The following is a 19,001-nucleotide window of genomic DNA, read 5'->3' on the forward strand; positions in this document are numbered from 1 at the left end:
GGAGCTCCGAGTCGCCACGGGTTCCGGTGGAGCCCAGCCACCGCGCGTTGGGCGAACCCCCACACGCTTCGCGAAAGGGACGGCGGCGAGAGAGGGGGTGTGTGGATGTGGATCCCGTTGGCGCCGTCCCGCCGCGGACGCCGGGCACACGCCGTGTTGCCGCGTCGGAAAGGAACCGCGGCGATTTGCATATATGCAATAAGCTCTGTGGCCGCGTCTAACTTGTTGAGGATTTAATTCCTTCCAATTCCCTCCAAACTGAATAAACCCTCAAATGTTTTCTCTTTTCTGCGATATTAATTAGCATCAGATTTTTGACACTCATTGATGAGTGGTCGTAATCAGGTTTTACTACTCTCTGCATGCATTTGTTGTGCGCAATCATGCAACAAACTTTGGTGCTTCCGGCCGGCAACACAAGTCATTCATATTGGGACAGGCGTCGCGAGTCACCGGTCGCCAATTTTTTTAATTAAAACACCGGTCGTATAAACTAATAATCCCGTCAGATTGTGGCGAAGAATGCTGGTTTTATCACACTTCTCCCATCCTTGCTGCCTAACCGTAGAGCAGAAAGCTAGCATATTCCATTTATTCATTTTAAAACAACGGCACCGGAGGCGCGATCCAATACGTAGTTCTTTTTTTATAAAAAAAATAACTTTCTGGTCCAAACATTGGATGCCGAAGGTATTCTATCGATAATCTCATAGTTTCTGCAGGATGGAGACAACGGAGTCGGTTTGAGTGCTGTGGATCCTGGATTATAGGTGTTTGGATAGTTAAGTGTTGGTGTTATTAGGTCAGCTGGATTATTTATGGGTTTATAATGAATGAATAGCTTGGTTTTTTTTATTACCTGGACCATAAATCTGGCTGCTTTGGGATCAGCGACATATCCTCGGGCCTTTGTTCTACATGGGCTTGAAGGATATTTTTTCATTTTTATATTTTTTAAAAATTAAAATTTCAAAAATATATGTCCGTTTTCAAATATTTCAAAAATATACCCCGGTCGCCCTTCCATAGGGCGACAGGCCCAATGTGTAATTTTTTTTTTCAAATTTGGGGGCAGGGGCCTGTCGCCCACCCCTCGGGCGACAGGGCCCTGTCGCCCGTTGGGGGGGCGACAGGCCCCCCTTTTTTTCTCGGACTTTTATTTTTGCAGGGACCTATTTTGAACTATTCGAGCATGTATTCGTCATCATCGTCGGCAAGATCTCGGCCGCTAACTCCTACCGCACGTAACTTGTCCTTCATTAAATCACGGAAAAAATCGCAAGAACTTCCCTTATTTCACGAGCATTATGGAACCCACAAACATAATAAATTCACATAAATAATATCTATAAAAACAAATGACAAGTAACCTACCACAATCATAAACATCGGATACAAATAAGCGGTCCACAGCTATCTCATTACAAATAAACATCATATACATCTAACCACCCCTAGGGCGTCGGACCCTCTTAGCCCTCTGCTGGGCACGGACATGTCCCTCGGAGTAGGTGAGAACATCCGGAGACCTCACCTGTCGCTCAGGACGCGCAAGGGGCTACGGTGTCTGCTGCTGAGAGATCCCAAGTGGTGCTCCTCCTAGCTGTGAATACCCCAAGACATCGGGGTCACCTTGCGCGGCAGGCTCTTCTGGACTCAAGCTGTCGAAGTCGTCTAAGGTGAATATCTCGTTATCTGGTCGAAAGGAGGAAGAAGAAGGTCCGGCGCCCGCATCGGGGTAGAATCCTACGCAAAAAATGTGGATGTTAGCGTATGCTCGTATATTTCGTAATGACATGTAGAAACCGAAATACGAAACATAAATTAACCTGTGTAGGCCGGTATCTGTGGCCCCGGTACCATCCCTGGATACGGTCCGCCAACTGGTGCTGTCCCTCTAAACATTCCAGTATGGCCGAACGCAGTAGCTGGATCGTATCCTGTATGTGATATTAGTAAATATGTAGGAACATTTGATGTAATTTTAAAGAGATATGTACGTTACCTGCACTTGGGAAGAACTGCGACGTCGGCCCGTGCATGGTCGACGGACACGGGAACGACGACGAGGCCTGAGACGACCCGTGGCTGTCTTCGTACTGCACACGGCTTCCGAAGTTGTGCGCTACCTGACGCAACTGATCACGCTGCCTCGACCATGCCTCTGTCTGCTCAAACTGGGTCATTGGGGATCCGGCACGTACCCTCGTCAGGTAAGTCGAGCAGTCCGTCTCCATCATGTTGCAAAGGCGAAGCTGCATCAATTCAGTAAAGTTACAAACACATGAATTATCTTATGAATTTGATTATATATGCAAATATGATCAAGAGACTCACCGCGCCAGCTAGTGCCTCCACGTGGTGCCGGGCATAGCCATCCTGAGGCCTCGCCTGGTGTGGCTGCGGGTGAGTGTCAACAAAAACCAGACGAGCCCGAGTCCGGGGTAAGTACCAGGTGAGGTAAGCCCTAAAGGAGCTATCTATGTGTGGTCCTGTTGGATGGACCAAGTGCTCATCTGTCTGTTCCCATTGGTCCACCCACGGCTGGATCTTGGTGAGCCAATCATCAGAGCACGGCAAGCCACTCCTTGACAACCTACAAAGTGGACCACGAAGAATCGTTAGATTCAACACGAATGTATGAGCCAAGTTCATTCATAATTACCTGTGGTCCTGGCGACTGACACGCTCCAACGCGGTGGGCACCGGAAACTCCTGGCGCTGCCCAAACTGTCTCCTGACTCTCCAGGGGCAATATGCCTCAACCGCGATGTCATAAACCAGGACGGCGGAAGTAAGCCACAGGCTCGCATTCGCAGAGCAGTGCGAAGACAGGCCTGCTGGTGCACGGGTAGCCACAGCCTCTGGGCTGTAAGGCTCCCAGACAACGTCCTCGGGCGTCAGCATGTCGAGCTCCGAAACAAACTCAGGATATGCGCGTTAAACCCGCGCATGTGCCCAGGACCTCTGCATTCCGAATAAGTAAAATTAAAATTGCGCTAATACATCATGTAACAATGAATAACAAAATTAGGTTTGTTCCGAACATACCTGACGCCAGATCCAGATAGTTCCCATAGTGGGCCTCTCGTCCTCCTCGTCGCCGTACATGCCCCCGTGGTAAGACTCGTGGCTGACCAAGGGGCGAACAACGGCTAGCCTCTCGTACGACCAAAGCTGTAGCAGTAGTGGACACCCTGACAGGATAGTGTTCCCATGTGTCTTCATGCACCCATCGCAGAGTCCACGGTAAGTGGCTGCAAGTACCGCCTCACCCCAGCTGTAGGGCGGTACGTCCTCGTCCCCATCCGCAATCTCCCGTGCATACGGAAGGAGAATCCTATCGACCGAGTTGCCATGAGTGTTGTTGAACATGATGTAACCAAACAACCAAAGTAGGTACGCCTCCAGCGATCTGGTCACACTGTACTCGTCGGCATCCGCAGCCAACAAAGCAGGCTGCATAAACAATTAAGATTAATGGTTTCAATTGGCAATGGAACATGTGAATTGTAACAATTAAATTTATATATGCAATGAATACGTACTGTAAACTGTAGGAACCAGGTCTTCGAAGGACCTGCTGCTCGCGGGTGCGGGTTGATCGGACCTGCTTCGTCCACGCGGTCAACCAGGGCAAAACGGGCCTCCAGCTCATCCTTCCACGAGGCCGCCACCACACGCGGACCTACAGCCTCCCCGACGATAGGGAGGCCGAGGAGGTAGGCCACGTCCTGCAGCGTAGGAGTCATCTCCCCACACGGGAGGTGGAACGTATGTGTCTCCGACCTCCATCTGTCAATGAGCGCCGTCAGGAGGGATCGGTCGAGCTGAATAGGCCCAACCTCGACAAGACGGCTCAGAGTCAGTAGGCCGGCTTCACGTAACCTGCAAAAAAACAAAAAATGTCGAAACAAAGGAATACCGGCGAATACAAAAGTGATAAACAATAATATTTCATTACATACCGATCACACCAATCGTGGTGTATAGAGATCGCCTCGCCGGTTGGACGAGGACGTAGCACCTCTAGGGCTCGGTGCTCAACAGCTGCAAAGTAAGACCTGTGGCTCGAGTCGATCACTGGGTCTAGCAAGGAGTCCATCTCCATACCTGCATTCAAAAATATATGAGAACACATAGGTAAAAATATATTTCATACAAACTGGACACATAAATACAATAATACTTTATTACATACCTGCCATATTTCATTACTACATATTACAAATAATGAAATACAATTGTGGATCATGACACCGAATGCCTTCCACGAGCAATTCTCGCCGATGCTCGTCTGAACGTAGGAGGTGCTCCATCTCTAGGATTTTCGGAAGGACCGACGTCAGCAGCATCGTGAAGTGCATTCTGAGGAAACTTCTTGTAGTTGTGACTCAATGATCCACATTGGCTGCAACGCTTTTGTGCCTTGCTTGCTTCCGACTCGTCTATACCATTCCGAATACGACGTGTCTGACGGCGGCCTTTGCCTTTCTTAGTGGCTGGATCAGGAATAAACATCTTATTCTCATTATCCTGAGTGAAAGGCCCCACAATTCCAATCCCGTATACCTCATGTCCCCATGTGGATACAGCTGCTTCCTTGCTGAAGTACGGTGAAACAAATAGTCCTGGCTGTAACGCAGACTCTGCACATGCCGCAATGAGATGGGAGCATGGCATATGCAATAACTTAGGCTTCATGCAGGAGCAGAATGCTTTGCCATCAACTGTAATCAAACTCTCCTCTACCACTCTATCTCTACGGATATCACGACCACTTCTATCCTTACATAGAACCTCAAATCTATGCTCCATTGTACCTGTGGATATGACGCGGTGCAGTTTTGCCTTTTCAATCTTCTCTTACATATATTGTGTCACTTTTTTGCAAAACTGAATTTGGGGGTTGCTGATGTTTATGCTTGCAGCCGTGTAACGCTCTCTGAAATACTTCATGCACCCATGATGAACTCAACAATTCCCACAAGTGGAAAGGCACGACAAGAACGCATAACCATATTGAAACACTCTGCATGGTTTGTTGTCTGAATACCATACCGTATTCCGTTGGTATCATAAAGGATTGACCATTTCTCCTTAGGTGCACCTCGAATCCAGTGTGAAAATGGCTTCTCAATTGAATCCCTAGCCTCTGCAGCCTGACTCGTGCCTGCTCCTGATGCCCTTACCTTCACTAGATCTGCAGTCAACTGATCAAGCATCTGCCATAATGCATTGAATTTTCTCTGTTGATTTTGGGTGCACAACCTCTTAAACAGGTTCTTAAGATCCTTGTTCTTGAAGTGTTCATAGAAGTTTGCAACCATATGCCTAATGCACCACCTGTTTTGGACATCAGGCCATAATGGAGGCGTTGTCGCAGTTCCACGTTGCAATTTCAGTATTGATTGCAGAATACCTGCATGCCTATCACTAATAAGGCACACATCTGGACGTGCAGCAACAACATGATTCTTCACTCGTTCAAGGAACCAATACCAACTGTCTATGTTTTCATTCTCAACAAATGCAAATGCGAGCGGAACAATTTGGTTGTTGCAATCTACACCGATTGCGGTGAGTATCTGACCTTTATACCTTCCAGTCAAAAATGTGCCATCAATGCAGATCACCGGAAGACAAAACTGAAATGCTCTAACAGAAGCACCTATGCAAAAGAAGGCTCGTTGCATAATTCTTTGTCCCCTAGTCACGGCTGGTAAAAGGTATGTGTCATAAAAGCTTCCAGGATTTCTAGCAGCAACCTGGGATAACATACGAGGTAGGTTATCATATGATGCCTCGTATGTGCCGAACCGCATCTCGAACACCCTTTGTTTAGCCCGCCATGCCTTCAAATAACTGATGGTGTACTGGTAAGTCTGCTCAATGTGTCGAATAATCATTTTTGGCTCATAATTTAGATTGTCCATAATAAACCCATACATTTGCTTTGCAACAAAGTCGCATGATATATTGCGATGCGAGGGAATAACTTATGACAGCAAACAAGTGTGCTCTGTGACAATGGAACATTTCCAGTTTGACTTCCATTTTCCCTTGAATGCATGTACTCGCCATGGACATCCAGCATTCACACACTTCACCTCATATTCTTTACTGCCAGACTTCACGACTCTGAATTCTCGTTTCAATGAGATTGCCCATAGTCTCACAGCATCTTTTACGGCTTCAATGTTTGGATATGTTGCACCTTGCACTACCTCATTCCCTCTGTACTCCCACTCCTGATTTCGTACATCTTCTGCGATATGACTGCCAAAACCATGCTCTTTCCACTCTTTTGGCAATGAGTACTGCTCGTCATCAGATGAGTCCTCATATTCTTCCATCTCTATTGCGGTTTGGTCTTCTGCCTCCATCTCGTCCACAATGCTATGTATCCTCTCTCCCTCATCAGCAAGGCCCTGTGGTCCCATGTTTTGGTTCTCTATCTCTTCTGACTCATCTTGCTCAACATAATTGGTCTCTCTTCGAATACTCGGAGTTCCTTGATCTGCACAATGTTGGATTTCATTTTGTGTCTTCTCCCGGATTTGAACAAGAATGGCCAGAGGCCACCCACGCTCTAGAGCTGCTTGCATGTACTTCTGCCAGTCATCAGTGCTGTGTATCATCATTAATTCTCATAATTCACTTTCTACCTCCCAATTAACAAGAGACTGGACAGTGATCACATGTGTCAACGGATCAACATGGAACCCACGCTGCAGCCACTTACATATGGAACCAAAACTCCTTTCCAGAGGTTTATCTATGCCGCTAGATGTGCGCTTAAAGACAGAAAGATCTACTCCATTTGGCCCATACATAACATTGTATTCACCATAAAATACTTGAAACTGCATTTTGCTCGACATATCTGTATATCACATAATACTTATCGAGTTATACTCTTTACTTCACTACCTTATTCAATAATCCGTAAAAACTAAGTATGGAATTCAACTACAACGTATAAGTATTCATAACTACGTGATGACTCTCGAATTCTATACTGCATATGCCAAATTCTATTCTAAATCATAATTAATTTATAAACATGTCTCTAATAGCACTGCAATTATAATAATAAATGCGTAGAACTAATTTTCTAAACTAATTTACTACTACGTAACTACAAACTAAAGTATCATTGAACTCCTACTTAAATGGATCCACTATAGCACTAATTAAATTAAATTACTCATATTTAAATACGTAGTACTTAAATATAACAATATTTAAACTAAATGTACTAACCTGCAGATCACAAGTGCTGAATCCGGCAGGGCTTCGCCGCTTTCCTTCTCCTCACTCCTCTCTTTTTTTCTGGATTTTTGGTGGAATTTTCGGGCTCAAATGAGGAGGGGAGGGCTGGGGCTTTTATAAGGGGGGAGACCCCGGTCGCCCGCGGGGGGGGGGGGGGAGGGGCGACAGCCCCCTGCCGCGACTGTGGGCCGGGCCCAGCGGCGGTCGCCCGTGGGCCGGGCGACAGGCCCCTGTCGCCCCCCCCCCCCCCAACGGGCGACAGGGCTTGTTTTTTTTCTCCAGGGACTTCGTTGCAAATTTGAAAAAAAAAATTACACATTGGGCCTGTCGCCCTATGGGAGGGCGACCGGGGTATATTTTTGAAATATTTCAAAACGGATATATATTTTTGAAATTTTATTTTTTTAAATATAAAAAAAGAAAAAACCGCGGCTTGAAGAGCCCAAGTTGGACCGCGAATATAGACGTGATCGAAATTGGGCTTCGTCTAAAACACCGGCTGCACTCGGACCGCCAGACAAACAGACCTGTTAGATTACCCAATTCACAACAGTCAGCTGTGGTTATCTGATATGTCTAGTTCCTTCAGACTTGGCGAGTGCTCCAATCGACCAAGGAATGGTGACGGGAAGAAACACACAGATATTCAGATGCAGTAGTGGCTTGCGCTTCATAATCCAAAGCGTTGTAATCTCCGTGATTCACATCATACAGTACAGTATAATGATCTGTGTTCTACAATGATCAGTTGCCAATCGGGTGGCATCCCTGCAACTCTTTTCCTGCCAGGCCTTCGTTTTGTTCTTTTGTGGGTAAAAAACTGTCCTGTCGCTTCTAGCATGTCTGCAATAACCTTGTGTATCATATTCACATTGCCTTGCCCAAATGAATTGCCATTCACGCACCTACAGTAAACCCCCACATCTCGTGTCCACTACAGTTTCAGCCGTCGACTTGTCACTCCTGCCCTTTCTTGTTTTTTTCTTTCTTCTTTTCATTCATGAGACGCAGCTGCTTCGACATTCTATTCCAGTGAAACCTCCTTTCAGAGCAACCTCCATTTCGTACAGCGGGGATGTTCTTGACACATGGCCAAATATAAGGGCAGGCATCAGGTATGTGTATATAGCCTGTTCACTTTCTGTCGGTCGGCGTCATTGTTGCTCCTATCTGTGCAGGTAAACCCGAGCCCTACCTGTTACAGTAGAGCTGGGACTTCCGTGCCGGCCCGGCCCGGCCCTCTTTGTGCCTTGTGCCGTGTCGAGTCTAGATTTTTAGACACGATCGGCACATGGTGACGTGCCATGCTGGCACGACAAGTCTATTATCAAGCCTAAGTACGGCCCATGGCACACCGGCACGTCTTCGTGCCATGCCAGCCCAAGCACGGCCCTCTGAATACTTGCAAGTGAATTTATATGCATTGATACAGAAATACTACTATTGTAATTAGAAAGCACATAAACTATCGATGGTATGAAAATTACATGATTTTCTTAAATGAATAATATTTTCTTTCATGATTGCTGTTAATTAGAAAGAAAAATTAACTGTTATAATAGAACAAGGGTTACGTACTGGTCGATGGGCTGTTTTCGTGCCGTGCCGGCCCAAGCACGACCTAAAATGCGGGTCGTGCCATACAGCCCGTCGTGATGAGATCCTAGGCACGGCACGGCCCTCGTGTTCGTGTTGTGCCGGCACGGTCCAAAATATTTCGTGCCGTGCCATGCTTTGGGTTGTGCCAAATAATCATGCCACGGCCCGCCAAAAAACGGCACGGCCCAAGTCCCAGCTATATGTTACAGTATCCTACGTGGTCCAGTACCCTGATGGATGCGTATCTGTTCACCGCAGGCCTTTCGTTTCGTGTAAAAAGCCTGAGCCGAGCCGCGCCTGGTCTCTTCTCCGATGCCTCCTCGGCGCCTCTCTTGTCCGAGTCACATGCACGACGCGCCATGCCACGCCGCGCAACAGTGCCCTGGCTGGCTCGGCGGCGAGCGGCGCAGGAAGCAATTCCCGGGGCGGTTCAGTTGAGTTGAGAGACGATCTCGATCGATCACCGCTTGCAGTCCGGACTTCGGCTTGGAGGCGGCGGAACGGGCGGCGGCGGCCGGGCTGCGCTGTTCCGTGGCGTGGCGTCTACCCGCCCGCGATGATGGCCCAACCGTGAGGCCGTGACTGCGACTGCGAGGGAGCGAGCCTCCGGATCTGCGATGTCTCACCTTCAGATCAGAGTCAGAGTGGGGCAGTGCAGTATTAGATAACTCGTTGTTTTCTGAAGAACAAGATGGGTGGGGATTCAGGGTAGGGTAGCGTTTGTTTTTCTGAGGGGCCGTTTAGTTCCAAGCAAAAAAAATTGGATGTCGCGTTAATAGTTTGACCAGATGTCGGGAGGTCTTTTCGGACACTAATTAAAAAACTAATTTCAGAACTCACTTGGAAACCACGAGGCGAATCTTTTGAGGCCTTTGACCACATCATTAGCACATATGGGGTTACTGTAGCACTTATGGCTAATCATGCACTAATTAGTCTTAAAAGATTCGTCTCGTCATGTACATCCAAACTGTGTAATTAGTTTTGTTATTTAATTACATTTAGTGCTTCGTACATGTGTTTAAAGGGGAGGTGAAAATTTTTGGGTGAAAATCTGGGGAGGAAAAGCAAGTTCAGAGCGGGTGGGGCAGGGCGATCCGCTGCTGGCGACGCCACCAGGAGCGAGCCGCCGCCCATGGCGCCCTGTCCCTCCGGCGCACATGGCGCCCGTCGCCTTTGCGAGGGGCGGAGCACCGAGCCAGGGGCGCGAGACGATCGGTCATCTCAGCCGCGCTGCTTTGCGGTCAACTTTTACCCCTGGCTCCATGCCTCCATCGTCTCCATTCTCCACCAGCACCACCACCGCGCCGGAGGGTGCCCTGCCTGTCAGGTATCTTTCGTCACATCACCTGGGAGGTGCCGCCGCCTGCCGATGGAGTGCTCGGACGGATCCATCCATGCACGCACGGACGCACTCACGCACGCGACGCGCGAGTGGCGCGACGGAGCATCAATGGACATGCCCCCCGCCCCCCTTCTCCGTTCGCGCCCGCGCGGCGACACGAGCGCTCGTCGCTCCTGAGCCTCTCGGCGCCTCCCGCCTGTCCGAACATGGGCGTGGGTGGCCGACGGGCGATGGCGCGACGCACGCCTCTGGCGGCCGGCAGCCCGCACTGTGCGCCGCCCCCATGGAGGCTGGATCCGCATGTGCGCCGATCACGTCTCCGCATCGCAAGGCTCGTCGGGCGCCGGCTCCGGCGCTCCCTCTCCTCTCCTGATTCGCTCTGCCACTCGGAGTTTTTGCCGGGGTTTCGTTTGGGAAAGTTTCCACTGTCCGGCGCTGTACATCCCGCGCCGGCTGCCGCTGCTCTCTCTCTCTCTCTCTCTCTCTGTGTGTGGGGGCGCGCGCGCGCGCGCGTGTCCAGTCTCGTCGCCCGCAGTGCAATTGTGCAAAGCAGCAAAGGCTACCTGGAACTCCAGCAATCAAATAATTGCGCTCCATTTGCCTGAGCTCAAGTGATCCATAACACGCACCTGCGAACCAAAAGCATGGCTGCCAGCACCCAGCGCTGCTGCTGAGGCCCGGAATGTTCAACCTCCGTGGAGGGGCTCGCCGCTCGCCCCCTCATCAGGCCTCAGGAGCGCGCGGCGTGGAGCCGGTCATGGATCGCCTGCAGAGACGGACCCCTCTGCGTGCGCCCTCCTTCCCAGGGTCCAATAATTCAGCGAGGGCGAGCAAAGCAAGTACCCCCAGGACAGGCTACAACCCTCAAGCGTTGTAACCAGCTCTGCCTGGGCCGTCAACAACTCAGGTTGCACAGTGCCTGTCTCTGTAGCTCCGCTTGTCGCGCGCGCACTGACGATGTGCGTGCCCGGAGACGACAAAGGGTCAAAGGCAGACCGCACGAGCTGCATCGTACCCGGGCAGCGGGTACGATACGAGCAGAGAGCCAGAGATAGAGGGAGGGCTCCGAGCGACGCATGGTGGTGCAGCGGCGAGACCGCGAGGTCATACCGCGTGCCTGGCACAAGATGGGTAAAAAAGGTCGGAGCAGCAATTTTTTTTCAATGTAATGCGAGGGTTTGATTTGAATCGGCTTCGGAGGTGACGATACGTGATCGCGAGGATTACTGCAACCAGCCAGTAAATCCAGATAAAAGAGAGGGTTTTTTTTTAACTGTTTTGGTCTTTTGGAGGAGGAAAAAACAGAGCATGTGGCTGCTCGTCAGCTGGCTCTTCCGGCAGCTGGATGAATTGCTCGCAAGTTGCAACAGTTGCTATTATATAAAAAAAAATCGCAACAGTGTATCGCCAAGCAGGCGCACGCACGCTGCCGTATTTGGTTTGTCCAGGAAAATTTTTTATGAAAACTTTTTTAAGCTTTGACCATTAATTAGAGGTATTAAATAAAGTCTAATTACAAAATCACTCCACAACTATAATACTGTAGCAGTTATTCTAGCTAACGAGCCATTTAATTGTACGTTTAGGGAATGATTAGACCCGGTCACTGTAGCATCACTGTAGCCAATCATGATGAAACTTGATTCATTAGATTCGTCTCGAAAAATTACACTCATCTATAAAAAAAATTTCGCAAATAAATTTCGTTTAGTACTACATGCATACATGCATTCGTCTTTTTTTGAAATTTTTTTCACTATATAAGGCCCTGTTTGGTTTAGGTTAGCACAAGTAGCACAAAAATTTTGACCAATAATTAAGGGTGCTAAATAAAGGTAATTTATAAAACTAACTCCACAGCCGTGTTCTACTTCGCGAGACGAACCTAATGAGGTCTTTGACCGCACGATTCGAGGATGGTTACTGTAGCATCACTGTAGCCAATCATCGATTAATTACTATCATTAGATTCGTCGTGAAAAGTTACACCCATCCGTGAAAAGGTTTTGCAAATAAACTTCGTTTAGTACTCCATGCATTGAAGATTCTTTTCTCGGGAAATGTGTGCTAGTAGTACTACACATAAACCAAACAGGGCCTAAACCAAACATGGCGCCTGTTTCCCCCTCTGTACGGACAGGCGGACCCCGGTCTCGTCACGTCAGATGCCCCTGTGGCTGCAGGCGGGGCCCCGCCACCCGCATTCGACAGAAACGTTGCCTCCCCGCTCCCGCGCCCCCGCTCCACAACCATCGACCGGCCCCCAAAAGCGAAACCCGAGGCCGCCCGCCACCCCCAGTCCACCACCACCCGGCCGGCAGCAGAGGGAAGCGGGGCGCAGCGGGGGCAGGGGGGCAGAGCCACACGCGCGCGCGAACGCGCAGCAGGGCGCGGCCATCATGGCGGCACCCTCCTCCTCATCCTCCAGGGCCCTGGCCACCGCCCTGTGCCTCCTCCTCCACCTCTCCCTGCGGGCCGCCGCGGCCATGGACCCCGCCGAGCGGGAGGCGCTTCTCCGCGTCATGGAGGCCGTCTCGTCGGACCGCAACTGGCGCGAGGCCGCCGGCGCTGACCCCTGCAGCTCGCCGTGGCCGGGGCTCGAGTGCAAGCCGGCGCCCGGCGGCGGCGGGGGGCCCGCGGCGCGGATGCACGTCGCGCGCCTCGACTTCGGGGTGCCGCCCAATCCGACGTGCAAGGACACGGCCACGTTCCCGCTCGGCGCGTTCGCGCTGCCGGAGCTCCGGGCACTGTTCCTCGTCGGCTGCTTCAAGAACCCGGACGCCATCACCGCCTTCACCCTGCCGCCGCCGGCCAACCTCTCGGCGTCCCGCCTGCAGCAGCTCAGCGTCCGCTCCAACCCCTCGCTGTCCGGCACGCTGCCGCCGCAGCTGGCCAGCATCAGGTCGCTCCAGGTGCTCACCGTGTCGCAGAACCCGCTCATCCGCGGCGAGGTCCCGCAGGGCCTCGCCGAGCTCACCAACCTGGTGCACCTCGACCTCAGCTACAACTCGCTCACCGGCCCGATCCCGAGCCGGCTCGGCGAGCTGCGTGGCCTGGTCGGCCTCGACCTCAGCTACAACTCCTTCTCCGGGCCCATCCCCAGCCGGCTCGGCGAGCTCACCCAGCTGCAGAAGCTGGACCTGAGCTCGAACAACCTCACCGGCGGCGTCCCGGCCACCGTCACCCGCCTGAAAGCGCTCACCTTCCTGGCGTTAAGCAACAACGGGCTGCGCGGCCGCCTCCCCGCCGGCCTCTCCGACCTCCGCGACCTGCAGTACCTGATCATGGAGAACAACCCGATGGGCGTGCCACTGCCGCCCGAGCTGGGCAACATCGCGCGGCTCCTGGAGCTCCGGCTGGCCAACTCCGGCCTCTCAGGCTCGATACCGGAGACCTTCGGGCTCCTGTCCAGCCTGACGACGCTGTCGCTGGAGAACAACAACCTGACCGGGCAAATCCCGGCGGGGCTGAGCCGGCTGAAGCGGATGTACCACCTGAACCTGAGCAAGAACGGGCTGGACGGCGTGGTGCCGTTCGACGGCGCGTTCCTGCGGCAGCTCGGGCGGAACCTGGACCTGAGCGGCAACCCGGGGCTGTGCGTCGCCGACGGGGCCGTCGTGCCGGACGTGGGCGTCGGCGTCTGCGCCGGCGACGCTGCCCGCAAGAGCTCTGCCGCCGCGGGGAGCTCGGCCGGGGGAGAGGTGACGGGGGGTCGCTGGCCAGCGGCGCTGCTCAGGCCCGCCGCCGTAGCGCTGTGCTGCTGCCTTCTGCTCTAAGCTCTTCTTTCTGATCCCCAGGCGTGCGCGCATGCGATTGTTTGGCTCTGAACTTGCATAGCTGCATCCGTTGATCCCTGATTTTCTGTACGTAATTGCGTTTCCCGTAACTTGCGATGTTCATTGTGCGGGGAGAGTGTGGCAGTGACTCTTTCTGTGACAAGAATTCCAAGGGGATGACTGGCGGGTTAGGACGGGCGTTGGTGGTGATTGGCGCACACGTGGGTTTTGTCGGATCACTTCATTCATTCACTTGTAAAGATCGGTGGTCCTGGGCCCCGGTGGTCAACGAAAGCAACGTGGGCAATAGGACTCTCTCCTTTCGCCAATCTGACCGTCAGTCCGTCACAATGTGCGTATCAGTTGGGGTTAGGCCTTTTGTGTATCTCCGCCCTTTGCATCGGTCTTCAGACTTCGGCGAACGTATCAGTTGGGGTTAGGCCTTTTGTGTATTCATATTCCTGCATGCGTCCGGCTCAAGAGCATGAGGTTTTTTGAGTTCGAAGCGGAAAAAATGGTGAAAAAACATGGAATGGAAATTTGAAGCAATCGTCTAATCTTACTATTACTAATTGGAGGTTTTTTGAAGCCTCCAGATGAAGCCATCTAGGATTCTAGGTGGATAGTCTAAAAAAATAGAGAAATCCTATAAATTCTCACAAAAAACAGAAACATCCGGCCATCAATTTGGCAACTCTAATCATAATAGCCATTGGATCTATTATTCTTTTCTAATAAATTACTCATCTTTGCCATTATGAAAATAGACTAAAGTAACCCCTAAACATGTATCTAAATTATCCACCTCTGCCATTATAAAAAATAATCAAAAGTAGCCCCTAATCTTCATGTAAATTACCCACTTATGCCATTATAAAATAATATTAAATAACCCCCTAAATTTTTATATCTATTATCCAATATAACATAATAAAAAGTTAAAATAAATCTAAATCTGAATCAAAACTATATTATTATAATAAAATTTTGAAGCGCATTAATATAAAATTCTAAATTACTATTTCTATCATTATTAATATATTATTTATGTTATTATTTATAATGTGTGTCACCATATATTCATGTATAAGAGAAGAGATAAGAACACCAATTTTTCATGTTGTTCACATTGCTCAAATAAAGTGTCAATTAAATACATATCAAGGATATATATATGAATGTGTGATGCAAAGTGAGAAAAAATTGTCAGTAACTAAATCTATCACATTTATTACAATTACATAATGATAAATATGTATCTTTACAGTACTGAATTAGAATATTTAATTGGCACTACTACAAAATTCTATTTTGCGAGGCACTTAAAAATCGGCTCGAAGGCGGGCAGAAAAAAACCCGCCTCGGTTAATGCCTGCAATTAACCGAGACAGTCATTTTTTATTAACCGAGACGGTTACAAAAAAATCTTCTCGCAAAATCAATTAACCGAGACGGTCAGCTTTAAAATGACCGCCTCGGTTAGTCTACTATTTTTCGAGGTGGGCAGGTTATAATGAACCGCCTCGGTTAATGGGCCGAGCCCTGTTTAAGCCCAAATGAGCCCGATTGTTGAGAGAAGTATATAAACATACTAAAACCCTAACCCACCCACTCACCCACCCCACAAGCAGCCACCACTCCCGCAGCTTCCCTTCCCGGCCTCCCTCTCTCCCTCCCCTAGCTCCCCTTCCCTCCCTCCCCTCCCGCAGCTCCCCTTCCCGGCCACCCTCCATCTTCTCCTTCCTCTACTCTCTCTCTCCCTCCACTCCAGCGGCGACCGGCGTGCGGCGTGCGGAGGGGCGAGCGGCGGGCGATCGGCGGCGCTCGAGGCCGTGCGAGCGGAGGCGGTGGCCCCTCGCAGTGCGTGCGGTGCAGCCTAGCGCGCTGCCCCTCGCGGGCGTGGGCGGCGGGCGACGGCCCATGCAGGCAGCGCAGCGAGGCCCCACACGGCGCATTGAGGCGCGCGTGCGAGCAACATCGGCGGGCAGCGTCCCCATGCGGCCGCGGCGTACGGTGGCCCCAACCGGCGTGTACGGGCGGTGGGCGGCGGCCCCTCGCGGTGCGTGCGGGGCGGCATGCGGAGGCCCCTCGCGCTGGATCTGGCGGTGCCGAGGCCCGATCCGACGGGGACGCGGACGTCGGCCTCGAGCTCCGCCACGCCGGTCCTCTACCTCGAGCTCCTCCGTCGCGCCGCCCCTCTAACTCGAGCTCCTCTCTCAGATCCGGCAGTGGCGCACGGCAGCGACGTCAGGATCCGGCGGTGGCGGCGAGATGGGCTCGGCAGGCCTACGATGCCCTCGAGGAGGCCGGATCCTGCCCCGGCGTGTGCGGATTCGGCGGTGGAGGGGGGCGCGGCGGCGGCCCGGAGCGGGACGCGGCGGCGACGGCCGATGGGCTCGGCAGGCCCGTGATTGGCTCGCCGGGCTTTTCTCTTTTTTTTTTTGATTTACTGAGGCGGGCACCAAACCGTCTCGGTTAATACCCCATTTACCGTTACGTCTGTTCGGAGGCGTTTCTCCTGCTCGTCTCGGAAAACTGATTTTGACCGCCTCGGAAAATGTTTTCTGTAGTAGTGTGGCTAAAGAGAGTGTAACATAGATAATTATTAGATATATCTAACTAGCCCGTGCGGGAGCACGAGTTGATAGACTAGTATGTTCGAATGGAGGTAATTTCCCTTGAATTTGCTCAAGAGAGGAATTTATTTCATGCGAATTTGGACACTTGCCTTGGGCGCTGCTCAAAACTTACCGTCGAAGTAAGGAGAGGGAAGCAAAACTGGGCGTAATGCTACACTGTTTAAGGGGCCATTTAGGAGAGCTCCTCCAAAACGGCTTTACTAGTGAAGCCAAAGGCGGTGAATCTAAAATAAGTGTTTTTATCCGGTTTTAGTTTATTTTTATCCCGGTTTACAAAATAACTTCATGTTATATTACTTCAATTTTGTGCAATGTAGGTCAAGCAAAAAAAAAAAAAAGAGCTTAGACCGCCTAGATAGTCTTATCGTGGACAATCCATTCAGATAACTGTCTGTCTCTCTCTCCTCACACGGTTCATATTTGAAAGCGTTGAAACCGATTACCGATCAATGTGTTTTCAGCAGCAGCCCACACCGTCTTTCGAGCAAAGCCTCCTGTCGCCGCCTTCTTTCGTATGTCATCACCAAATAGGGAAAATCGTTGATGTTTTTTCTTGCAGCTGGGACTTGAGGCTTGCATGCAAATTTCTGAATGACTGAAACTTTTCATTAGTTCGTTTTCTCTAAAAAGCTTAATCAAAAGTTGGCACAGTAAACAAACCAAAGGTGAAAAGAAAATGGTTAAACTCGAGGTTTGGTAAGGAATGGAAATGACCTGAAGTACAATCATTGGTGTCCCGGTTCATCTGGTCGCAGTCGACACGAACTGTTGACAAGAGAAATGACAGGATAGGATACTGACAAGGTGAGCGTACTGGCCTACTGGGTAGGCATTCAGGCAGCTGCACGCTAGGGTCATGGCGCAAATTAGAGAGAGGATTAGGATCGCGTAAAGAACGGGAGGAGAGAAAAATACCTGAAAGCCTTCGAAGCGAGGTAGATTCACAGCACAGGCCCAGAGAAAGAAAATGGCAGGTTAGCACTTCGCGGTATGATCCCTGCAGTCTGCACGCCGTCCCTGCAGGACAGCTGCCGGCTGGATACCCTACGTAGGAGTAGCCATTAGCCGGTACCAAAAATTGGTGAGGCGACGCTTTGTCAGAACTTCCACGGCTCAGAATCAGAACTCCTACAATTGTTTTTTTTTGTTTGAACCTTCTTCGACTCTGAGACAGTAAATTTTTTTGTGAGGACAGAATGGTAAAATGAAATCCCCAGGGAACTGGAAGCCAGCTAGGCAGCTACTGAGCTCTGGTTCCAGAAGGAAAGTATCTACTGCTCCGAGCTTTTTCACGGTGGTCCGAGCGAGGCGTCAGGCGAGCCCTTTCCGGAATTTCACACTCCACGGCCACGCGAGCAGCCCGGTAGGAAGCGGACGAGCAAAGGCATCGGCACGCCATGCACGCACGTCGCTGGCGTTCCGCTCTTTTTACAGTGACGTTCGTGAGCCCGTGACACGGACTGAAAGAATGGCTCCCAGGTCCGGCACGGGCAGGCAGGCAGTTCACGGCGGCCGGCGGAGGCAGCCAGCCATCGCTCCTTTCCTACCGCCGTAGCACACTAGCACGCGTTGCGCCGAGACGGACGGGGACGCGCGCCGCTGCCGGCTGCCGCGGCGCGATCGAGCCGGGGGCGCTAGCACGAGCGCACGCGCGGTGTCTGCCCCACTGCTGTGCTGTCGCTTTGACGAAAAGGGGCGGCGAGCGAGAGTGCGAGACGACACCCTGGTTGCGGGGCGGTGGAGGGAGAGGCGCGACGCGAGCGCGAGAAAAGAAAGCAAGCGAGCGCAGGTACAGTGCGGCACTGTTGCGCGCGGGGCAGGGGGCGGCCGCTGAGACTGCCGGCCCGCCCGGCAGGCAGGCACCCACCAGCTCCTGCCGCGCGCCGGCGCCCGCGCGAGGCCCGGTCGGCGGGCGCGTTCAAGACCCCAAGCGCCGCGCTTGGTGTGGCGGGCGCGCGAGGAAGGACGCACGCGGTGCTCCGGTGGGCGGGCGGACCGCGGCGCGGCGCGGCGCGGGCGTCGGAAAGGGGTTGGAGACGGCAGGCAGGCAGGCAGGCAGGCGTGCAGGGTGGTGGTCGCAGCCAGCAGTCTTCCCGTCGCGCAGGTGTGCACCAAAAGGCGGGACGTACGGGCGTGTGCTGGTACTTGGCGCCAGGGCCGCAGGGGGGCTTTGCCGCTGCGCCCGGTCCGCCTGCCTGCGCTGCTCTCACGTGGGGCGCGCTGCCGGATGGGCGGGTCGTGTGGGTGTGGGGTGTGGCTGTGGCCACTGGCCACCGGCCGCCACGGCCAGCCAGCGGACGGGCTCATCAGGCTCCGTGCAGGACCGCCGATCCCGACCGCCGCCGTCTTGTTTCGTGTGCCTTTTGA

At 51.9% G+C, this 19,001-nt stretch overlaps 1 protein-coding gene across 1 annotated transcript; it reads left to right on the plus strand.

Annotated features, from left to right (window-relative positions):
- Positions 1-12,369: 12,369 nt before the first annotated feature.
- Positions 12,370-14,186, plus strand: LOC120698028 (receptor like protein 29-like). Its single transcript, XM_039981473.1, has one exon. The coding sequence runs from the start codon at positions 12,385-12,387 to the stop codon at positions 13,993-13,995; it is 1,611 nt and encodes a 536-aa protein (XP_039837407.1). The 5' UTR covers positions 12,370-12,384; the 3' UTR covers positions 13,996-14,186.
- The last annotated feature ends 4,815 nt before the right edge of the window (positions 14,187-19,001 follow it).

This window comes from Panicum virgatum, chromosome 3K (assembly GCF_016808335.1).
Source record: "Panicum virgatum strain AP13 chromosome 3K, P.virgatum_v5, whole genome shotgun sequence".
In the NCBI taxonomy this organism is placed as follows: Eukaryota; Viridiplantae; Streptophyta; class Magnoliopsida; order Poales; family Poaceae; genus Panicum; species Panicum virgatum.